Source organism: Solanum pennellii, chromosome 11 (assembly GCF_001406875.1).
Source record: "Solanum pennellii chromosome 11, SPENNV200".
NCBI classification, from domain to species: Eukaryota; Viridiplantae; Streptophyta; class Magnoliopsida; order Solanales; family Solanaceae; genus Solanum; species Solanum pennellii.
In genome coordinates this window covers 46,113,119-46,138,854 of record NC_028647.1, presented here as the reverse complement: position 1 = coordinate 46,138,854, position 25,736 = coordinate 46,113,119, and the positions used below count along the sequence as shown (strand labels likewise).

The window sequence follows — 25,736 nt, the reverse complement described above, 5'->3', positions numbered from 1 at the left end:
AAAATAAACGTCCATGGTTCATAAAAGACTTGGGGTGAATTTACCAAACACCCCAAGCCTTGGCTAAAAAATTTCAGTTATTGGACAGTCTCCATCGACGGACCAACCAATGGACCGTTTGTCAACCAACGGCCCGCTGGTGGGGTATCGTTGGTTAGGACTTAGCCTACTTCAAGGGAAGGTTGTCCTGCCTTGCAGGTCCAATCGACACCCTTTGATCGACGGGCCGTTGGTTGACCAATGGACCGTCCCTTGGGGCGTCGTTTGGTCACTGTTTTGGCAGCTCCTTGCCAAGAGGTGGGGTCCTCTTCTAGGGCCCCTCATAGGTCCTAGGTGGGGTTGTACCCGGACGTTGAACCCCTAAACATAGTCGTTTAGTTTTAGAAACATCCCACATCAATTTCTATTAAAGCGAACACGTAAAACTCACTCAAACACATCAAAACACACAAACACTCTCTAAGGCACACTTTGCGAACGTCATGGACGTTTGACCTCCAAACTTAACCAATATTTACACACTGCCTAAGGACATCAATATAACTCATTTTAAATTAAAATTAACTCAAGAAAAAATCATGAAGCTCTAGTTCACCTTTGTTCATTTTAGGGCGTTACATTGGTGATAACACATCATTGGCCAGAGATCGCAATCTTTCCCACGCCTAGCATGGTGGCTCACACCTCATTCCCTTTATAGAATGGATCTATATTTTAAGCATTTACCAAAAGTTCTCATCATGAATGCAAAACAAACATGTGAATATATCAAATTATAATAGCTTTAGTACCTCATTCCTATTTATGTGCATTATTCAATCACTTGTCTTCTTTGAGACATATTATGCACTACTACCATAATGGAGCAAATTCTGTAAATTTCATGACTTCTCATAAAAAAAACCCATTAGTTTTTCTTTAGTCATTATTATAGCATCAATATGGTGCATTAAGACTCAAATTCAATGTCTTATCCATATAAGAGTGCCTTAGACCATAAATCGATTGAACTTGAACCCAATATCTTCTCATCATGGTGTACTAAGACTGTAACCCAATGTCTTACCACTTGGTACGATTGGAAGTAAATTCATCGTCTAGTCTTTGGTGTGGTAAAACTCAAATCCATCATCTTACCCAAAATGAGGCTCAACCTCAAGCCTTTAAAATAATTGTAGTTTTATCACTTTTGATGATTATTAGTGATGGTCATACATTATAATTACACACAAAATTGAGATTATTGATTTATTATAATCAACATTAGTAGTTAATAGATATAGCTTAATAGATCACATACCTCATATAAAGGTTGAAAACATATCTTTCACTAAATTATGCTCATTTAATTATTAAAATAAACTAAGAAATTCTCTTATCAATCGATTAAAATAAAACATATAAAAAGTCAACAGTTCTCTTTAAATACTTACTCCAGATCTGTCACATAAATAATTGTAACTAACAAAGTAAAGATAAATCAAACCTTAGAGATATGAGAACCTTATTGCATAACTTATGCGAGATCTCTTTTGCACTTTTTCCGTCTTCTATCATAATTCTTTAAGAATAGAACAATTGTGCTGATAACGTGTTCCGAAACTATATGATCAAGAAGAAGATTTAAGTAAGGAGAAGAAAAAAAACTTCTTATTCATCTTGAAGTATATTCAGGATTAATGGATCTTCTTTACAATGCAGGAAAATCCCTTTATTTATAAGAGAAACCTAACTTGGTCCACCAAATAGGATTCCTAACCATATCCTAAAAGAACTCCACATAATTAGACATCACTATATATAATACAAAAATATTTATAACAAAATTTATTTTTTCAAAGAACAAATTATTTTATCACCCCCAAACCCCTGCCAGCCCACCCATATCCGAAAAGAAAATAAAAAAACAACAAATTATTTTTTATAAAATAAATATTATTTTTTTAAAAGAATTTCACCCGCCCCCTATCAGCCCCCTTCCCTTCTGTTGCACAATAAATGAATATGTTGGTCAAGTTAGTTATTAGTGGTTAGTTACATTGTTGGATTAGTTGTAAGACAAAATTTCTTTTTATTTGTATATAAAACATTATATCCATTACAGATTGAATCCTCAATAGAATATACAAGTACACTTTCTTTCGTATTGAAATCTATATTTCATGTTCTATCTTTTAATCCATCATAACTCTGCTAAGTTCATGTCCAGCTATCCCACCATTTTGGCTAACATATGTATCTGAGTCGATCTGTCTTTAACAAAAGCAAATGAGAGTTGTAGTGAAGTAAGGAAAATGTGTGAAATGATGCAAAAAGAATTGATATGATGTAGCAAAAGTTTCAAATCTTAAAAATTTGGATGAAATGGTGCTAGAGATTAAGGAACAAATAACAACCAATGGAGCGAATGAAGTTTACAATGAAAGAAATAATAAGAAGACCTGAGGTTGCAAATGAAAGAATAGAAGTGGGTTTTTATCATTGGCAACTTGGGATATGTGAAAATGGGAACAAGAAAGCAATAGTATTGAGGATGAGAGTACATGACCATATGATGTAACTAACAACTGTCACAGTGTTACACATTTAGAAGAAGTCATCATTGTTTATGTTGTTTCACTATTCTGATCCTTTATCAAGGCATACGAGGTTAAGTGCAAAAAAAAAAAATTATCTTTTGGAGTCTCAGGACAGACATGAATATTGTGGCAATAGATTTAACCTTGGTAGAGCAGGTGGGAGAATAACAACCTAAGGAATAACCTTGCGAAAACAATTGATGATAGTTGTTTATTAAAGCACAAATCTGCAGATCACGCTATATGCAACAGGGAGTACTGTTACACAATTAATGAATCAACTGATCACTTTAATTACGCTGTTGGATTAGTTAGAAACAATTAGCAAGACAAGACTCATTCTCAGTTCTATATAAGACATAGTATCATTACAGATTAAATCATCATTCTAATATACAACTACACTTCTATTCCCCATTTTCTCTATATATAGTTGTATAACTCGAGCTTCTCCGGTTAGCTCATGCCAACTGCTAACACCTTCCAGCTCTTTCTAAAAGAATTTTTTTCTTTTTTTCTTTTAGATTTTCTTCCTTAACTCACCCAACCCGACCAACACGTCCTACCCCAAACCCAAAAAATATTAATACCATTTTTATTTCTTTTATGAATGTACCTCTTTTATTCATTTAACTATCCATTTTATTTGTATGTTGGATCTCTAGTATCAATTATGAAATTAGGTTTTGGGGTACATCTTCTTATTTTTGCATGATTTTGGTTATGAAACTTCGATTTAGTCTTGATTTAACTTTTTGCATGAAAAATGGTTAAGAAATTGATTGAGTAGGTTGTTGACCAACATAAAGCATATGATAAAAAGAAGGGTAGGATTTATACAAATTTTTTTCAAAGAAAGAGATCGCAGTTATTGATGGATCATTCAATCCGGTGGAATCGAATTTGAAGAACAAATTTCAGCTAGATTAATAAGCTTATGACCCGTGAACATATTTGGTAATGAACATAGTTTATGCAATGTAGCGGCCTATCGAGCATTTGAAAAACTCACACCATCCATTTTTAATAGGATTTTTCCCTTAGACACAAGAGTAATCTAACCTGTGGAATTTTCTTTTCTTCTTCCCGTTCTTACTTCTGTAGATTTCTCAATAATAGAAATATCTATGAGAACTTCGAAAAGAAGGATCAATTAGTGGCTTGGGAAATATGGGAACACTTGATGAAAATGGAGAAGTAGTAGGAAATAATAAGCAATTGTGTTTATTGGGTTAAGGCAAGATATACATTGCATTTTTATATAATAATTCAGATTAAATAAATTGTTAGACCCTCTAGCTAGGGAACTCTTCAGCAAATAAAATCCTTCTTTCTGTAATTCAGTCTCATCCTCGAAGGATGTGATCATGGCTTGGAAAACTCTTCATCACCCGGTAGAATTCGTTTTCGTTTGTGACTTACCCCCTTTGAATGAGTTTTCTATCTCGATCCAAGTTGAGGAAAGAATTAAATCCTTCCCTAATAAATATAGAATTCATCGAATGTGAATTCCTGAGCAAAGTTAATTAAAAAGTGTGATGTACTTTTATCACTTGAAAGGGTATTGGCTGGATTCCTTGGAAGGATCATAGATGCTTTTGGATGCCCATAAACTTGAGGGGACAATATATCGAGTTTTGGGCTAAGGTTACCAAGTTTGTATCCCTTCGAAACTTCCTTTTGGAAAAGGTTTAGTAGATTTATGAGTTTATTGAAAATGACCAAAGAATAAAAAAATTGCTAACCGAGATTCCTTGTCCGACCAAAAGAAAGGGTTTTCGAGTAGAATTTGGGTAGTAGCATTTTTTGGCCATATAGATTTTAAAAAAAGTTCGTTAGGAAAGAAACCACACTAGGTTCTGTAGATAAATAGAAGGTCTCTTTTAAATTAGGTTGTGGTTTACCTACGGAGTGGAGAGTAGTTACTATCACGTGTAATTCGAGTTTTGGGTTGTGACACTTGTATTCAGTTCATATTAACTACACATAATTGGGCTTGACAAAAGCTATAGAAAAAAGAAATGGTCTAACTTGTTTAATAAAACGTGAAATAAAAGAACTACCAAAAAAATAGGTTTTAGTAAACAAATAAAAGATTAGTAATTAGCAGATACATTGAAGAAATATATTGAAAACAATTCAGAATTAGTATATATACCAATTTCCAAAGTCGAACAAAACTAAATGATTCAATTGACAAACAAAGCCAACCACAGAATGGTTAGGAGGATGTGATACTCTTTACAACTCGCAGTCAAATCTCTAATAAAGCTTCACAATTGTCGCTTAAATAAATTACTATAATATTCCCCCCCAGAAAAGCATTTTTAATGCCTAAAGCATCCTTGTAAGACCAACAAATGTGTGTAACTATTACTTATGGATCAATCAGAATAATTCATTTTCCTCAAGGGGTCCGCCTTTTCTGCCCATGTTCTTGAGATTCACCACCGGAATGAACAAATTCACCGGTACCATGTTCACTGCTTGTGAATTCTTGACTCGACAATCCAGATTTCTTGAATTTCTTAAGGTCATATGAACCTCCATCATATTCAGAACTTTCACTAGAACCAAACATTGCACTACTTGGGGACTTCTTCATTCCCTCATTTAAAGCATCCAAAGACACATCACCTTCTAAAGCACGTACAATCTACAAGATATAATGTATATATGTCAATCGCTAGAACACTATACTTTTTAAAATTTGAATTAGGAAAAGCTTTTTTGGCGAATATTAAGAAGAAATTAACCTGACTCATTTTGGGACGTCTTCTTGCTGAATGTCTGATGGATGCAGCAGCACAAGCAACCATACATAGCATCTCTTGAGCATCGAAATTTCCTTCCAAACGTGGATCTATTAATTCATCATAGTCTCCACCCTCTGTTGCACGAATCAGAATTGGCCTAGCCTGCATATATATACATATATATAAAACATATATGTTTAAAAAATCTGATAGATGACCTACTGAATTAAATTTTTATCATTCAAAAGATGCAAAGTAATGATCATCATATACCCATTCCACTAAAGTATCATCATCACTGCTGATGTCTATAGGACGACGCCCAGTTATAAGTTCCAACAACATAACACCATAAGAATAGACGTCAGACTTTTCAGTCAGCTTTCCACTTGAAGCATATTCTGGTGCTAAGTACCTACATAAACAAATACACTCTTCCGATTAATACAAATCTATTAGATACTTGAAGCATTATGAAACTAAACTCACCCAAAAGTGCCCATGATACGCGTAGAAACATGTGTATTAGTGTCATTGGAAAGTTTAGCTAATCCAAAATCAGCAACCTGACAAAGGGAGTGAGAATAAACTTTGTTAGAAACCTAAATGAGGAATCAATTTGCTTAATGTTTCGAAATACCTTAGCTTCACAGTTATGATCCAGCAAAATATTAGCAGCTTTGATGTCTCTGTGAATAATACGAGGGTGGCCTGCAATTTATATATGAAATAGCAGTTTAATTTGTGATGAAAATGTGCATAGACAAGTGCTTAAAAATGAGAATAGTATATACGAACTTACAATCTTCATGAAGGTACGCGAAGCCTTTGGCCGATCCTAATGCAATTTTAAGCCTAGTAGGGAAGTCCATAACAGGGCGACCAGTTCCTAATTGAATAAAGGATCATGAGTTAAATACGACATATGTAAAATGAGTATTTAGATAAAATAAGAGATTGAGTTAGTACCATGAAGATGATACTCAAGAGTGCCATTAGGAACAAATTCATATACCAACAACCTTTGAGATCCAGCAATGCAATAACCAACTAAAGAGACAAGATGTCGATGATGTACACGACTAATGATTTCAACTTCAGCTTGAAATTCTCGTTCGCCTTGTCCACTATTAGCTTTTAGACTTTTCACAGCTATATCCTTACCATTAGGTAAGACCCCTTTATGTACAAAGCCAAAACCACCTTGTCCTATTAGATTAGACTTAACAAATCCTCCAGTTGCGGTAGATAAGTCATCGTATGTAAAACTACTTTGGTTAAAACCAAGAGCCATTGATGGATGTGGAGGTGGCAACGGAGGTTGTTGCGGACCAGAGAAAGCAGCAGAGCTCATTTCACTGCTACTCATCATTGGTGGTGGTGGTGGAGGTGCTATTGGCCAACTCAGTTCTGAACTTACGTTTGTACTCGGTGCTTGTGGATTAGGCATTTTCACCATATGATCCGTTGATTGAATATTGTTGTTGTTGTGCCAATTCCCATAAGGTCCACTGTTATAGTAGTCAGTACCTGCATCATATATATGTATATACATTCTCAAATACTAACACTATTTAAACCTAAACATATTTAGTACTCTGCACATTTACCAGTTCTCTTCAACACTACAACATTTGAAGCTAATTCTATTTGAAAACAGTATGCTCAACATAAATCATACAGTATAAGTTAAGAAAAGAAAGAACATACTATTGCCTCCATGAGAATTGTCCCTGTAGTAGCCCATTTGATCACGTGGCCTTCTCCTTTTGCGTTTACAACATGATATAAGGAAAACTAACATGACAAGAAGTAATAGACCTCCTGCAGCAGCAACTCCTACAATGATGCCTGTCCCGTTATCATTAGAATTGTTATCATTATTATCTAAGGACTTGCTTGGTGGTGGCTTATGCTTCGGAGGAGAAAGAAACCCCGAATTGGGAGAAAAAGGAGGAGGTGGTGGAGGAGGAGGTGGTGGTGGTGGTGGAGGTGATGAACCTCCGTTTGAATTTGAGGATTTTCCTGGTGGTGAAGATTTGTTACCATTGTTGTTGTTGTTGTTGTTGTTGTTGTTGTTATTGTTACCACCATTATTGTTGCCACCATTATTATTGTTGTTGTCATTCTTATTGTTACCGTTGTTGTTATTATTGTTGTTATCATTGTTACCACCATTGTTGTTTTTACCATCATTGTTGTTGTTGTTGTTACCATTATTGTTATTGTTGCTGTTACCATTATTGTTGTTGTTGTTACCATTATTGTTGTTGTTGTTGTTGTTACCATTATTGTTGTTGTTGTTGTCCTTGTTGTCATTATTGTTGTTGTCCTTGTTGTTGTTGTCATTATTGTTGTTGTTACCACCGGAAGGAGACGAGTTGTTATTATTATCCCCTGATGGTGGAGAGGATGATGAACTACTTTGGGGAGGAGATTGGGATTTTGAATCATTTGATGAAGATGAATTGTCTTGTGATGGTGAAGAATTTGACGATGAGCCAGACGATGGAGAATTTGAAGAAGACGATGGTGGTGAATTTGATGAAGAATCCGAATTAGATGGTGAATTATTGGATGATTGATCATCCTTAGATACTGAAGACATTTTTATAAAGTCTTGATGATCACGCTTTTATGTCAAAACACGTCGTTTAAACCCTGCCGTTCTCCCAAACAATGAACCCTGTTCATTAAAGATCAATATATCAAAATAAGAAACTTTTACACCAAAGAAAAGAAAAAGAAATTAGAAAGAAGACAAGTTCATTTATTATTTAAGAACAACACATATATTGTTCTCTATATAAACATGTGAATCATGAAATATGATAACAATGAATGTATGAAAAAGATTTTATTATTGTAAAGGGTATATGGAATGTATTTACGTAATACGGAGAAAAAAAGGAAGAAATTAGACAGGACGGAGAAAGGAAGAAAATAACACCTTTAGGAGAATGGCAGGGAGAGGATTCTCAAAGCAAAGGGAAAAATTGGCGCATGATAATAGTTTTTACAAGTAAACAAAGAGTCATCTTTGCATCCTCATATTCCTCCTAAAATGAGGGAACTAATCACTTCATCTAGACTCTTAACAATAATATAACATTTCTATTTTTATATGTTTAACTTCTAAATCAATTGACTAATTAGAGACCACAACATAATTAGAAATTTTTATTGGTCCATAAATAATCATGACTACTACAATGAAATGTTTGAGTTTGTCCTTGTTTTTCGCAAATTATTTTCATTCAAAGACGTATCCAGAATCTCAAGTACATAGGGGCACCATTATCATTTAAATAGACATTTAATTAAATTATATAAAATTTACTGTGACAAGGAGCAACCTTTATATAGTAATATATTAGCAAAGAACATCATTCACTTGTAATTGTCCTCTTTCATATTTTGAAAATGGTCAAGAATAACAATTTCCTTTTTTTTTTAAAAAAAAAACAACAGTAAATCTTACTCATATCTAACATTGCAATGTTCCATAGTCTTGATGGTTTGCTCAATAACATGTTTAGGCTTGATATTGGTAGTATGCTTTTTGATCAACATATTAACAATTAACAGAGATTAAAGTTCAAGATCAAAATCAATGTGTGCATTTTGACTGCATCATTTTCCTCCAAACTCCGCTGCAAGAGCTTCAACCATATTGCTACTGTTATATTGAATAGGTATATAAAAAACTATCATAACATCACCATTTTGTCTCTAACTATCCCTCCAGTGCCCGTTCCCCCATTCTCAATGATAAAACTTTCATTAGTATTGACTTTGACGTTGTGTTGTTGAGGTTTACACAATCCAACTTAATATCTCGATCACTGTACACAAGTCGTACCCCATTTGAATTGAAGTCCACCTTGTCATAGAGTCTAGAAATATCAAATTTAATTTACCAAAGGCCTTACTGTTTCATTCTGTTTTGTTGAAAGTTTCTTTGCTTTAACATATCTACGTAATGTCCTCAGTTTCAAATTTCCCGGACTATATAAATAGGAGCAATTTGGAGGATCATTTCACCTATTTTGTTTATAGTGCCAAACATGTTTATAGTGTCATAGGAATGGATTTTCTTTTGAAGAAGCCTCCCAGTGAGAAAGGATTTTTCGAGAGAATTTTAGAGTGCAAACTTCCCTTGCCATCCACAATTTGAATTTTGAAAGAATTTTAGAGGTATGTAAAAGGAAAATATTTGTCAATAAAATCTAAAGCTTTTCTGATATTCATCATCATATCATCATATCATAATATCATATCATCATCATAATATCATTGTTGGGTGTTAAAAGTGGTCAATGAAAAATAAAGAGTTGTGACTTCAATGAAAAGTTGCGACTTTTATGAAAAATCGTGACTTTTATGAAAGGTGATGATCGTTCCGAAAGATTGTGACTTTTTCAAAGGTTTGTAACTTTTCTAGTAAGACACAATAAGAACTCTTTTCACATTACCCTTTGTTTTCTATAAATTGAGGGATTTCCTCTCATTTTGAGATTAGAATTTCTGAACTTCTTCTACTACTACTAAATCTAATATTCTAAGTGTACTTTACTGCAATTGAGTGGCTCGCTAACACCAAATTTTTGGGTATCAATACACTAGTGATTAAGATCATTCTATCCTGGGAGTACAGATTCTTACTCAAACCTCGGATACTAGAGCGGACTAATTTCCTTAAGGGGACACTATGCATTTAGTGGCATCTTCTTTCTACTTTTCCAGATTCTGGTATATGTTAAAAATGTTAGATTATTGAATTAATTTTCATTTTTCTGTTCTTCACTGGTTCATTAAACTTTTGTAACTTCGTGTTTCTGCAAAGTTAATAGAGTTAGTAAGATTCTTTAAACACGATTTGAAAACAATTCTTCTTAAAAAAAATATTTCGTGTATTTTTCTAATCTGTTTCTCATTCTAGTTTCTCTACTATTTTGTTTTTTCTAGTTGTGAAAATGTTTTTAAACTTTGTTGCGTCTTACCAAGTTCTTCAAAGTTTTGTTCTAAGTATTTTAGGAATACAAGATGAACGACAATGTTAAAGAAATTATTATATTGTTGGTATTTCTTGTATTTTTCTGATTGAGAGAAACAAATCATGGAAGTAGAAGATTATAACATCTCACAATTTGAAATAGCTAAGAAATTAAAATATTCATTTTTTTAAAGAAAAGGAAAAATCTGGAAAACTGCCTAAGTTAAGAAAGTGAGTTTTGGTCATTTTTAAACGGCCATAACATATAGCTCAGGATGAGTTAGAGTCAGCTGTTGATATGTCTGGAAAGCTAGTGGGATTCGTCAGGGGTGATCCCTATCAAGGTATGTGAGATTTTTTGTGTTGGGTTAGTTCAACCACACACCAAACTTGTTTCAATTCATTAGTTTAAGAATTGTTTGCATGTTAAGAAGTGAGTTCTTGAAGAATCTTGTCGAATTCATGTTGGTTGAGTTTGTTTGAATGCCCATTGTTGTTTGATTCATAATTTCGGGTTGTTTTTCAACTTATATCTATTGGGTATTGAAGGTACTAATGATCCTAAGGATTTGGAAAAATAACTATGGAGGTTTAGGGGGTTTAGCGTTGAAAAACAAAAGGAGAAGTTCATCAGTCACACTTGGGTAGCATCAGGCGTGGCGCGCCCCATCTGCGCCAGAGGGCCTGAGGCGTGCCAGCGGTGTGCCAGAATGAGGCCTGGTGCGTCCCAAATCGGCCCTTTTCACCTAGTTTTCGTAGTTTAGCCTATTTAAGTTCTTCTAAGGTGTTTTAACACTCTCTAGTGATTCTAATTACTTCAAATGATTTTTAAACACCTAGGAATCACCAAAAATACGAATTATAACCTTTAATTCATAATTTTATTCAAGGAAAGCTAAGATCAAGGTCAACTAAGTTAATAGTCAAGTCTAAAGTTAAGAAGCAAGTCCAAAGCAAAGTTCTTAAAGGTTTTCAAGAGTCTTTAATAACGTTTTAAGAGTTCTTTTAGGACTCAAGTTTCAATTTAAGTAAAGAGCAAAGAGTTGAAGTTCTTCTTTCAAAGAAAATATAAGGGAACTGAGTATTCCCTAAGATTTGAATTAAGACCCGAGTTTCAAGCTAAGTAAAGAGTAAAGAGTTGAGTTCATTTTTCAAAAGATATAAGGGAACTAAGTATTTCCTAAGAGCTTATAAATGTTTTTACATTTAAGATAAGAGGAAACTAAGATTTCCTTAATAGTTTTGAGCAAGAAAAGGGAACATTGATTTCAAAAGAGCTTTCTAAAGCTAAGTTTTGAGCAATTATCTCAACCCAAAAAGAGGAAGTTCTTTTCTTAAAAAAGTATATTTTGGGAGTAGTATTGAGCACCGATGTGGGGATGAGAGATCATAATAACTCAAGTATCCATGAAAATCATGTAGTCATCATAGGTATTAGTGGGTCATACTTTTTAGATGATCACGTAAGTTAAGCTAGTGGATCCCCTAAGTTAATTAGTTCTATGCGACGGCAAAATATAGGTCAGTTCAGGCAGCTTGGGAAAGATGTATCACCATTTAGGCTCATAGTGGTTGTTGTCGGTTAAAAATTCTCCCGCAGAAACTATATTACTTCATATATAAGTAAAGTTGAGTTTGTTATTGCATTTTCTTTAACAAACTAATTGTTTACATTGTTTTACAAGCTTTTATATACTTCATGGTCTAGTTGTTTTATATTAAGTCAAGTTATTCATGAGTTGAGTAGAGTCAAGGTAAGTGTTCCTTCTTGCTCCTTTTCAAGCTTAAGTTGTTGTTTAGCATTGCAACTCGCATACTCATACATTCAATGTAATGATGCCAGTTGACCTACATGTATCATGATGTAGACCCAGGTAACCAGGATCATTGTTAGCCAGCGCATCGTTGATCGAACCTCCTTACATTCTGGAGGACACATATTTATTGCTTTCAGTATTTCTTTCTTTGTTAGGATGTTGTGGGGTCTGTCACATCATCTATCTCAGCATTAGATGCTTCATAGATAGACGGTCAGACAATTTAGTTTTGAGTCCCTTCTTTGTATTGCAGATGTTTTGCTATAAGGCTTAAGTGCCATTTTGGCCAAGTTATTTGTTTCACGTTAATTTATAAGAATGTTTTCTTGTATTGAGTTAGTCAGGCCAAGGGTACGCACAGAGCTAATAATGGTCATTGAGTGCCGACCACGTCCAGAGTTTAGGCTCAGGGAGTGACAAAGATAAATCCATTACTTCTCCAGAATTCGGTACATTGTTTAGCAAGGTCGAAGTGAGAATGTACTAGAAGAATGAGTGGTATTCCGATTAAAAATAACACCAGGTAACGTTCTTATTATTTATCTAAGGAGGAAAATAGTTTCTAAAGGTTAACAATTTTGATATTTATCATGCGTGTGTTTGGAAAAAGTTCAGCAAAATTGTATGTTTTTTTGAATGAATTTTCCTTGGTAAATAGTGTTGCCTTTAAAATTCACTAGTTTGCAGAAAAGAAAAATATTTCTATGTGATAATCTAAGATTCTGTTTTATTCTGTTTGGAGACTAAAAACTTCTATTGTTTTCTACTGTGGATAAATTGGACTATGCTATTGGTTTGAAGAATATGAAAACTTCACATAATAAGTCAGCGTTATACTTTTGATTTTCTATAAACTTCAATGTTATACAGAAATAAATTGTACAATTTTTTTGTCCTTATTGTTAGTATTTTAAATATTAACTGGTATGTCTATTTGTGATTGAGGAAAAATACTAGTGACTTAGAATTTGTGATTTTGTATCTCTATGGAATAAACTTTGACATTGTGTAAAGATTTTCAAAGAGACTTGAAGCGCTATAATTCTTTTGAATAATGTTTTCAAATGAAGTTTCATATTGCCGATGACATTTTGATTGTATGAAAAAAATATGTGGAAAAACTAGTTTCAAATACTTGAAAAATAATTTAGAGATCGTATTTAAAATGTGGGGGGTTCTTTGATTATGAAAAAGATAAAATTAGATTTAGTGTCTAATTTAAATTTAGAGCACAAGATATGAAATTCAATAATACTTTTATATTATGTTACTAGTATATGATGTGACTAGAATGAAACTACCAAATTATGTATATACTTGTTCAAAACAATTATGTTCTTTTATGAAAAAGTGTTACTTAAAATGTTGTGATTTTTTATGAAAAGATATTTCTATTAAGTATAACTATTTGCAGAGACAAGAATATTGGTGAATAGTCATTTATCATGTTTTGTAAAGAAGCATTTAAACTTTATTACCTTCATTGGACCCAATAAAACTTTGTTCATGGGTAGTTTTATAACAATCAAATTGAAAGAAGTAGGAACAAAATATTTGTGAGAAAAAGCTACCTCGCGGAAAGCTCTTCGAACTCAATATTTTTATTTGTTCTTACTTACTTGAGTCAAACTGTTTTTGACATGAACACTTGGGACATGTCAATTACAAAATCTTGTAAGAAAGTAACTGATCAATTTAGTGCAATAAATAAAAATGTCAAGTTTGTGTGGAATCTAAGTATGCTGAACATTCTTATAAATCTGTTAAAAGGAATTCTAATTCCTTAGAATTGATTTACACTGACATTTGTGATATGAAGTCAACACCTTCTCGTGGAGGCAAAAATATCTCGTTACTTTTATTAACAATTGCATTAGAAATGACTATATTTATTTCCTTAATAACAAGGATGAAACAATAGAAATTTCTAGACATGAAACAATAGAAATGTCTAGCCAATATAATATTGAAATTGAAAATTAGTTAGGAAAAATATGAGAAGTGATAGGGATGGAGAGTATAAATCTCATTTTGCAGAAATATGTTTCAAAAGTTGAATTATTCATCAAACTGCTGCCCTATTCACCTCAATCTAATGGAAAAAACCAAACTTTGAAGGAAATGATGACTTCAATACTTATAAGTTCAGATTGACCACAAAACTTGTGTGAAGGAACTATTCTTACTACAAAAGGGAACGACAAAAAGTTTTGTCTTTATAGAAAGAAAGCAATAAACGTTTTATTTGTTTAGGCACAATCTATACCATATAAGAAATGGAAAGGAAGGAAGTCCAACTTGAAATATTTCAAAGTGTGCGGGTGTCCATCCAAGGTTTCCTATTCCTAAAATGATTAAAATAGTACCTAAGACTGTGGACCGTAAACATAGACTTGAATAGTCTAGTGAAAGGTGTAAATGACCTTGGGAAGAACAAGAGAAGAATGTACTTAATAGAGAGATTCAGAGGCGTAGTAAATGTCAAAGAATATCTACTTCCTTTGAATCTGAATTTGTAACATTTCTTGTGTGTTCTTTAGACTCATCCTTTTGGACTGATTTTGTGAATATTGAAATGGGTCAATCTTGAGGAATCCCATTCTAAGTTGATTTATCTTCCTTCTAGAAATAAATCTTTGGGTTCAAAGTGAATCATCAAAAGGAAAATGAAAGTCAATGAAACTGTTAAAAATATAAAATAAGACTTTTTATCAAAGGTTTTAGACAAAAACAAGGTCTTGATCTTTTCGACACATACTAACCAATAATTTTAATTACATTCATTTGGATGTTAATTGTGTAAAGAATTGGCAGAAGAAATTTACATGGAATAACTCAAAGGTTTTATGGTTCCTGGTAAATAAAAGAAAGTGTGCGAACTTGTTAAGCCACATTATGGACTAAAACAAGCACCCAAACAATGACATAAGAAATTTGATCAAACCATGTTGACAAATGAATTTAAGAATGATAGAAGTGATAAATGTGATCACATTAAAATCACAAGGTCATTGTTTGTTTGTCATCCTCAATAGAGATACTAATGACATAAATGCTTAAACATATGCTAGAAAGCAAGTTTGGAATGAAATATTTTGATGTTGTTGATGCAATCTTAGGTATAAGAATCCTTAGAACTCCATAATGTTAGAATTTTCACGGTTTCATTGCGTTGAAAAGGTACTTGAATAGTTCAAATATTTGTATTTCACTATTGTCAAGTCTCCAATAAATGTTAGTTTTGCATTTCAAAAGAGTGAAAGCGAAAGTGACTCACAATTGGATTGTTCTAGAGTATTGGAAAGTATAATGTCTATCATGAAGTGTGCCCGATTAGATATAGTTTGCTATTAATAAACTGAGTCGGTTCACAAGTGATCCTAATCAAACTCATTAGATGACAATAAAAAGAGTTTTGGAGTATTTAAGAAATACTTAAACCTAAGCCTTGCATAATAACAATATCCAGCAGTATTGAAAGGATATAGTGATGCAAATTGGATCACCGGAGAGATGAAGTAAAATCCATGAGTGGATATGTATTTACTCCTGGTAGAGGAGCAGTCTCTTTGAAATATTTCAAAAAAGACATGTATTGCTAGCTCTACAATGATCTCTGAGCTAGGTGCTCTAGGTAAGGTCAGTGAATAGTTGGAAGACTGTAATTTCTTGGTAAATATTTTTTTTTGTCTAAACCATTAAATAGTATGCAGACACTTTGATAGTCAACATGCAACAGGTAGGGAATGGGTAATGATGTATAACAGAAAGTCTCGTCATAGGACATAAACATGATATCGTTAGAGAACTACTCTCTAGTGGAATTATCAGAATTGACTATGTAAAGTCAAAGGATAATGTGTCGGATCCACTTACAAAAAGGCCTAACTAGAGAGAAAGTTTAAATATCATCTAAGGAAATGAGTTTACGGCTAGGAAATGAGTTTACGGCTTAGGACAAGTCATCTTGACGGTAACTCTATTTAGCAGACTGAAGATACCAAGAGCTAGATTCATAAAGAAAAACAAAGTTATGATTGACGGTTTGACATTGTCAATAAGCTCAACACATTCTCATAATGAAGACAATGTTCGAGAACAAGGATACAACATTAAGGCTTGTTAATGAGTTAATAAAGCTTAATGGTTTTAATGATATGTTAAGTTTGACAGAGTTGACCAAATAGTGTATTTACGCGATAACACGGTTAAAAATTGCCTATGTGATTGTGAAGTGTAAGCCGCTTCAAAGAGGATGATTTTCAAAAGTTCATTTCTCTATACACTCATAAAACCAGGAGGTGTTCATGGATGAAACGAACACAACCGTAAGAACCACATACGGTAAATGGTTAATTGTGTAACATATGGTTTTCTAGGTATACACCAAAGCTCGATGGTTCAAAGATATCGCATATACGATTGAATGAGTATATCCGACATATGGTCACTATGAAAAGTCTAAGAGGAAACCTACTTATCCAAATGCAATTAATTCTTGCTTGTAAAGTACACATACTTGTCCGTTTCTTTGTCTTGGAGTCATTCCCCGTTCATGCGGGGGATTTTTGGGTGTTAAAAGCTGTGAATGGAAAATGAAGAGTTGCGACTTTTATGAAGAATTGTGACATTGATGAAAAGTTATGACTTTTATAAAAAGTTGTGACCTTTATGAAATGTCTTAAAGTTTTGACTTTTATGAAAATCGTGACTTTTATGAAAGGTGATGACCTTTCCAAAAGATTGCTATTTTTTCAAAGGTTTGTGACTGTAAAAATCTCGTAACCCGAAATAGATAAGAATAAGTTAAGAAACTAAAATAATCATTTTTGGAAAGAAAAGGAAAAATCTGGAAAATTTCCTAAATTAAGCAAGTGAATTTTGGTCATTTTCAAACGGCCATAACTTCTAGCTCAGGATGAGTTAGAGATATTTCTTGATATGGTTAAAAATATCTTGGAGAGATCTTTCCAACTCCACCAAGTTTGCGCATTTTCGATACCGTATGAGGGAGATATGCCTATCGAAAGTTGAGCTATTGGATTGAGGAAGGTCCCAATCTGAATTTAAGGAAAAGTAAGCTAGTCTTTTCACCCATTTATTTCGTATTTCGTTTTTGAAATTTATTTGTGTAAAAATGAGTTTTAGTTCAGATTAGAAAATTTATTTTACGCTTAGGTATTGGAGAAAAGAGAAGAGAAGAAGCAAAAGGGAGAAAGATCAAGGAATCGCCAAGAACGCCAAGAAATTTCGAGTGGAATTTGTCAAGAATCTTTCGTGTTGGGTTAATTCATCCACACACCAAAACTTGTTTCAATTCAGTGATTTTAGAATTGTTTACATGATTATAAGTGAATTCTTGATAAATTTTGTCGAATCCCTATTGATTGAATTGTTTGAATGCCCATTGATGTTGATTCATAATTTCCAAGTTGTTTTCCAAGTTGGATCTACTGGGTATTGAAGTTTTTGATGATCCTAAGGGTTTAGAAAAAGAACTATGGAGATTTAGCATTGAAAAACGAAGAGAAAAGTTCATCACCCACACATGGGCTACACTAGGCGCGACACGCCCATCTGCGTGGGGGGCCTGGGGCGGCGCGCCTGCAGTGCGCCACAAAGTGGCTCAGTCCAACTAGTTTGGCGCGGCGCGCCCCGTACGCGCCTAAATCGGTACTTTTACCCAATTTTCATAGTTTAGCCCCCCCCTACGCGTCTAAATCGGTATTTTCACCCAATTTTCATAGTTTAGCCCCCCCTACGCGTCTAAATCGGTATTTTCACCCAATTTTCATAGTTTAGCCCCATTAAGTCCTACTGTACATTAACACTCTCCAATAATTCTAGTTGTTTCAAATGATTTCTAAAAACCTATGAATTATCAAAGTACACCAATTATAAACTTGAATCCATAATTCAATTCAAGGAAAGTTATGATTAAAGTTGAAGAAGGTAAGAGTCAAGTCTAAATTTAAGAAGCTACTCTAAAGCAAAGTTCTTAAAGGTTTTCAAGAGTCTTTATTAAACGTTTTAACTTCGTTTTAAGGCTCAAGTTCAAATTAAAGTAGAGAGTAAAGAGTTGAAGTCTTTCCTTCAAAAAGCTATAAGGGAACTAAGTATTCCCTAAAACTTTATAAATGTTTCCACATTTTAGTTAAGAGAAAACTAAGATTTCCCAAAAGAGTTTTGAACAAGAAAAGGGAGCATTTATTCCAAGAGAGCTTTTTACAGCTAAGTGTTGAGCAATTATCTCAACCCAAAGAAAGGAAGTTGTTTTTAAAAGCATGAGCTAAAGTACATTTTGGGAGTAGTATTGAGCACCAATAAGGGGATGAGAGTTCATATTAACTCAAGTCTCCATGAAAACCATGTACCCATCATGGGTATTAACGGGTTCTATTTTTTAGATGATTACGTAAGTTAAGCTAGTGGATCTACTGAGTTAAGGAGTTCTACACGACAACAAAGTGTAGGATAGTTTTGACAGCGTGGGTAAGACACTGTATCACCACTTAGGCTTATAATGGTGGTTTCGATTAGAGAATCTCCCACAATAAAGTATATTACTTTATATATAAGTAAAGTTGAGTTTGTTTTTGCATTTTCTTTAACGAACTAAGTGATTTTCATTGTATTACAAGCTTTTATATATATATATATTGCATATCTCTACCTGTTTTATATTAAGTTAAGTTACTCAGGAGTTGAGCAGAGCCAAGGTAAGTGTTTCTTCTTACTCTTTTCAAGCTTAAGTTTGTTAGCATTCCAACTCGCATACTCGTACGTTCAATGTACTGATGTCAGTTGTCCTGCATCGTAACATGATGAGACACAGTTAACCAGGATTAGCATCACCCAGTGCCTCGTTGATCCAGTCAAGAACTCGGAGCCAGTGGTGAGCCTCCTTGAATTCTGGAGGACACATATTTACTGTTTTCAGTCTAATCTTTTATAGAATGATGTGGGGTCTGTCCCAACATTCATCTTAGTATTATAGAGGTTTCATAGACAGATAGTCAGTCCAATAGTTTAGTTTTGAGTCTCTCTTTATTTGCATTTCAAATATTGTGTGTGAAACATAAGTGTCATTTTGGCCAAAACATTTATTTAAGTTATATTTGTAAGAATGATTCTTATATTGAGTTAAGTTTTCCGTTGAGTTAAATAAGTCAGACCAAGGGCCCGCTCAAGGCCAGCAATGGTCATTGAGTGTCGGCCATGTCCAGGGTGTAGGTTCGGGCGTGATAGTGACCTTTCTAGTAAGGCACAATAATAACCTTTTTGCACTACCCTTTGTTTTTTATAAATTGAGGGATTTCCTCTCATTTTAAGAACAAAATTTCTGAACTTTTTTTACTACTACTAAATCTAGTATTCTAAGTGTACTTTACTGCAATTGAGTGGCTTGCTAACACTAGCGTTTTGGGTATAAATACACTGGTGATTGAGATCATTCTATTATTGGAGAACATATTCCAAATCAAACCTCGGATACTAGAGGGAAATAATTTTCTTAAGGGAACACTGTGCATTCAGTGGGCTTGATCTTCTTTATGTTTTTCCAGATTCTGGTATATGTTAAAGATATTAGATTTGTGAATTGATTTTCATTTTTTCTGTACTTCACTGGTTCATTAAACTTTGATAACTTCATGTTTTTGGAAAGTTTGTTTAGTCAGTAAGATTCTTTAAATACAAATTGACAACAATTCTTATTTAAGAAAAATATTTCGTATATTTTTCTAATATGTTTCTGACTCTAGTTCTCTACTAGTTTTAATTTTCTAATTGTGAAACGTTCTTAAACTTTGTTATGTCTTACCAAGTTCTTCAAATTTTTGTTCTAAGTATTTTAGGAATACAAGATGAACAACAATCATATCATATCATATCGTATCATCATATCATATATTATTAAAAGTGGAAACAAAAAAAATTAAAAGTTGAAATACCATTTTATCCCTACACTAAAAATTGAAATTCGAATTACCATTTTACCCCTACACTAAATCAAATATTATAAATATTGAGTTAATTACATGTTTAATATTAGTGATAATCAATTACTACATCAAGTAAATAGAGAGTTCATGTGTTCATTGGAGGATTAAAGTATTAAGAAGAGTGCTTAATATACTTTTTCCTCCTACGTTTATTTTTTATATTTTCCCTCTATTAGTCTTCTTTAATTTAATTTTCCATCAATAAATTATTGTCATTTATTTGAGATTATTGCATTTTAGTACTCATTACATACATGTTTGGAGAAATTGGAGTAGGAGGTTTGTACAGAAACAACGAGATTGGTGTTGGAAGTGTCAGCTACGGCTTTGAGAGAGTCAATTTGTTGGTTCCATTTGTCGCGGGGTTTGCTTTTGTAGGAGTTGGGCTTGATGTAGCGTATGAGAGCAGTACCATTAAACTATAATTTTTGGAGTTCATGCTTTTAAGATAGTGTAGACTGCAGAGTATAATGTATATGAAATAATGGTTTTCCAAAAATTAATGTAGTAATTACTATGTAACATATACAATTTGATGAGAATCCAATTGAATACACTATTTGTTATAGAGTAGATAAATATGAAGAACTATGAATTATGATTGTCAAGTATACTAACAACCTCAGACTTTTGTTCGTCACTCAATTCTAAAGGAAATTGGATAAGAAACTGAAGTACAAGGTTTCCTCTATTTGTACTTTCTTGTTTAGATTTAGGCATGCCTTGGCCTGGTATGACTTTCTCAAATCCTGGATAAATGATTTCATCATCAAATGACATAGTCATTGCTTCGTCTCCGCCCAAAAGAGGTACAGTAATTGTACACCCTGTTAGAGCTTGTACTAGAGGGACTTCAACTCCAAGAAGTAAGTCATCTCCTTCTCTTTTGTATAATGGATGTGTTTTCTCATCAATTGAGAATATTATATCTCCTGTTCTCTCATCCCCTTTACCTTCGAAAGTAATCTTCGTTCCTCTCTTCCATCCCGGCTTCACCATTATCGTCACGACTTCTTCCTCTTTAACAATTAGCCTGCAAGTTAATTACAAAATATCATTATGTTTCTATTTAGTGTTATACAGAGGCGAACCCAGGATTACCTTAGCTCATGGTTTTATAGATGGATTTGAATCTTGGTCTCAAGGGTGGTTTCTCCTATGCTTTTTATGGATGCAATGTTTACTATATCTTAAGTGTGGGTCCGCCTCTGGTGTTATATATACTAGTTTATTGATCCTCAAAGGAAGAAAATTGAAATTTGAATTTCAACTCAAAGGAATATAAATATATGTACCCTGTTGTTGCAACAACATCTCTTGTTATTATGACCTTCTTGACGCATCCATTGCACAATTCCTCGAGTGTACATTCCAATTTCTTCTCAATTGGTTGAGTTTTTCTCCGAGAAGTAGATTGAGAAAAAATGATAGGCTTACTAGCAACTTTGGAAAGGTTATTTGGAGGTTGATCTGATACAGGGGTGCCAGGGGTTGTGGGAGTGTTGGTTCCACTCATGGTAAAACATGCTGGCATCGACGTGTAAAAATCTACTGTTGGGCTGATTCGACTTGTTGTTCTTGAAAGAAGTGTAGGACTTGAAATTTGTAACTCATCCTCCTCATCTTTTGAACTTTTTTTAGGTGTTTTTGCCGTATCGCTCTTAAATAAATCTGCTTCCTCTCTCTTTTTCTTGCTAAGAACCTGGAAATCAAAAATGTTATGATGGATTGATAGATACAATAATAGTATACGACATGTACATACTCTATAGGCTTCATTGATGGATCGAAACTTGTCTACAGCTTCAGCTTGATTGGATTTATTTCTATCAGGATGCCATTTCTTAACAAGATGCTTGTACGCTTTGCAAATGTCTTTAAGGGATGCTGATTTTGGAATTTCTAATATTCCATAATATTTTGACGCAGACGATGGTGATTTCGTAGATTCTCCCATGGAAGATGATTATTTTCTTCTTTTTTTTGGTGGGAGAATGAAGGACATTAGAACAGGAGGAGCTATGGAGAGAGAGAGAGAGTGTGTGTGTTTTTTTTCAGAGAAAGAATTGATGAATCAGAAATTTTGTGGAAATGAATGTAAATAGAAAAGGGGATAGTATCCAAACAAGTGTGTGACGAAACATAATTTCTTATATTTACCCTTGAATTATTTGAAATAGGGAGGTTTTTCCATACATTTATGTTTTGGAACAGACATGTTCTGAAATTAACTTGACTAGTATAATTGATATTAAATTACCTAATATAGTTTTACAAATTTTATTTTTCTAACATTTCCTTTCAAAATTATTATAGCGACTCTTGAGATAATATTACGATGACGTGAAGATATCTTAAATAATGTTAACGAAAATTGAATTTGATATTTTTATACATATCATTCTTACTGTGAGTAAAATAAGTCCATTATTTGTAATGTAGAAAACTGAATTGCAAATAATTATGTAAGAAAATGTAGATGGTATATCATGTTTAGAAATAAAATAAATCCTTCTTAATTAATTCATAAGGAAGCAGAAGACAAAAAGAAAAAAAGAAAGTTATGGCAACAGACATGAGACATCTATTGTTTAGACTCAACTTGATTTTGTATGGCTTGATTGCGGATCGGGCTTCTTAACCAACTCTTCTGTCACAACTCGAGACGTGATCGCATTCGTCTTATCCCACCAAGATAAGTTAGCTAAAATTCAACAATTACGATAATATGCGGAAAATTTGCAATCAACTTAAATATACCTCCAATACCTGATTGTCACGTGTATAAGCCTCTTAAGTATTTATTATAAATGATTCAAAAGAAAAATACAAGTCGCATATGACATTGCTTCTAAAGTAGAACAAAATCATAAATAGGAGTAAGAAGATCCGCTAAAAGGATAAGCAGCTATCTTACAAATCTCCACAAGAACTCTCAGACAAGGAGAAGTTAAAATACCACAAAGGTCCAGGCTAATAACCTACAAAAAAAATTGTAGAAGCAAGGGGTGAGTACCAAATCACACGGTACTCAACAAGTAAACCTATAAACAAAAGCTAAAAGAATAAAATACGGATACTCATTACACCTCAATCGAACCTCCACAACTAAAACCTGTATAAAACCAGCTCAACCTAACAGTTCACCATTTACAAGAATGTATCTCAACTACAATATTCTAACAATCACATATTCTCAACAAGTTTCAACATTCGTCAATTACAACCTCCACAAATCAACACACAAGATCAAATTCATCAAATAGGGGTAACCAAATATCAAGTACTTTTCAATCACCAATAAAGTACATAATCCTAAAGAATGAAGGATGTCATGGGATGCAATACATTATGACACCATGAAATGATATGCCTCAAAATATCAAGTACTCTCTCGACAGTATATACATGATACTTTTCGGAAATACATCGAAAGTTCATGACCCATGGAGGACTAGCGAGGTTCATATACCGACACGGACGATCTCCACGTGTCTGTGCGGACGATCTCAACGCACTATCAAAAATTAAATAAATTCCACATGGACGATCTCCACATGCCCAAATTATAATCATAACTTCTCCATCGCATGGACAATCTCCACGTTTTCAAATAATCATAACTTGATTAGAACACGAGTGATCTCCACGTGTAAGACCTTTACTCATACCCAATCTCATGTCAATGCATATGCACAATATGATATTAATAAAGGAGATGATGCAACATCTCTAATAAATCAAATGTTGCTATGACATTAATCACCTCAATTATCACAATTATACGGGTTCAGTAAAGAAAAAAATCACACATAATAATCAAGTTATGCTTTGATATTCTCATATTACAATCCACATTCTATAGTAATAAATTTTGCCTTTATAACGCCGATTCTCGTATCATTTTTAACCCATCACACACAAACGATTAATCATATTGTCTTTTATTATCCCTTATTCATCATTAGAATTAATCAAGGTGGACAAGTCAACCCTTCACCAAGTCTCATTACTCCTAAACGCATACCACAAGGAAATACATGAATTTTATACAGTTAACAAGGGTTTAGAAATTCACTTGCCTCAAATAGTTGAACAATCACTCCGGGACTTGAGTCTTTCCCTTTCATTCAACCTCCAATAAATGCAATCTATTCAAATAAGTAATTACAATAATACTTTCGAACTAACAATATTCATATTACTATAGGTCTAGCCTAGACCCAAAAACTCACTTAATTTACAATTTAGTTCCTAATCTTGATACCAATTAACCTGTCAATTCTCATGTTTTTCCAAATTTCAAGCCTAGAATTAAGTTTCAATTTATCCAAATATCATAAATATAATGATACTCATATAATTCGATAATTCAATATTTAATTACCTAGATATACTAAATATTTAATTTATAATATGAAATCTACTGATCACGAAATTCATGGCAGAATCATGAAAAGAACACGGAAACCCAACACTTATCCATTAATGACAATGATTACAGAATTTCATTATAATATTCACACCCACCTTGATTTTTTTTAATTCAAATTTTGCTTCTGTTTAGCCCCAATAATGTACTGGCATTATATTTATCTCTTTTTATATAAAAAAAATTAATCTCAAACATATTCCTTAACAATAATATCACCCTCAGATATATATATATATATATATATATATAATTTTACAAAAAATGTTGATTAGAACTAACCTGAAGCCCTCGAGTCTTCCTGCTTTTCTTTTTTCATTGCACGTCTAAGTTAGTTTATTTCTTCCGCCTCTTTATTTCTTCTTGTTTATTTTTTTTTAAAAAAAACTTGATTATATATTAAAAGTAATAATTTCAACTAACCTATTTAACATTCAAAACCTTGTCCATTATTTTTAATAATAAATAAATTATCCACAAATTAATTAACTATAGATAAATGACTATTCAAAATTATCAAAATGATCTTTCGAATCCGGTCATTACATTATATACCACTAAAAATCATGTTCATCCTCGAACATAAAGAAGAAGAAGGAAGAATATCCGACATTAGCAAAATCCTGAGGTTTGACATACCAGTCGGTGTTCATCTCTCTAAGGGAGCTCCTCTCTAAGACATGCCATCAAGATCAACTACTAAGAATCAAACTTTCGAATCAAACTTTGGAAGATCAATAATTAAAGAGTGATTACGAAGCCACAAACTAACTCATGAACCCAATCTAAATCAAAATTATCTAAACCATAAAAAAATAAGTAGGTGGAATATTTTCTCAGAGAGCCACAATAAAATTACGAATCAATACTTGCTACAATCAGAAGTGAACCTTAACCGACCATCAAACACTTGTAATGCACAAGCATCACAGATCTTGTCAAGATTCTCTTCTCAAAACATCATATTTTTCGGAGCTTAAGTTATAAAAATTTAACCTCTAGGCATCATGCGCTCATCAAGGGTGAATCAAAACTTATCTAACCCAAAGAAGAACAAAATCAAGTAAACATCCAACAAACGATACACTCCAAAATGCAGAATCTTTATCAACACTTTTAGACAATTGTAACTCTTCATATATAGTAGCTCTTA

The 25,736-nt window shown here is 33.2% G+C and overlaps 2 protein-coding genes across 2 annotated transcripts; both read right to left on the bottom strand.

Annotated features, from left to right (window-relative positions):
• Positions 1-4,703: 4,703 nt before the first annotated feature.
• Positions 4,704-8,409, bottom strand: LOC107004130 (putative proline-rich receptor-like protein kinase PERK6). The gene is made up of 9 exons (XM_015202368.2): positions 8,286-8,409; positions 7,046-8,021; positions 6,305-6,865; positions 6,138-6,224; positions 5,976-6,046; positions 5,825-5,901; positions 5,609-5,750; positions 5,336-5,497; positions 4,704-5,235 (listed from the first exon to the last, which is right to left on the bottom strand). Exons 2-9 carry the CDS (start codon positions 7,941-7,943, stop codon positions 4,987-4,989), a joined length of 2,247 nt encoding a protein of 748 aa, XP_015057854.2. The 5' UTR covers positions 7,944-8,021; positions 8,286-8,409; the 3' UTR covers positions 4,704-4,986.
• Positions 8,410-20,639: 12,230 nt separating this feature from the next.
• On the bottom strand, positions 20,640-22,223 carry LOC107004211 (dnaJ protein homolog 1-like). Its single transcript, XM_015202451.2, has 3 exons — positions 21,917-22,223; positions 21,447-21,853; positions 20,640-21,184 (listed from the first exon to the last, which is right to left on the bottom strand). Exons 1-3 carry the CDS (start codon positions 22,106-22,108, stop codon positions 20,740-20,742), a joined length of 1,044 nt encoding a protein of 347 aa, XP_015057937.1. The 5' UTR covers positions 22,109-22,223; the 3' UTR covers positions 20,640-20,739.
• Positions 22,224-25,736: the final 3,513 nt, after the last annotated feature.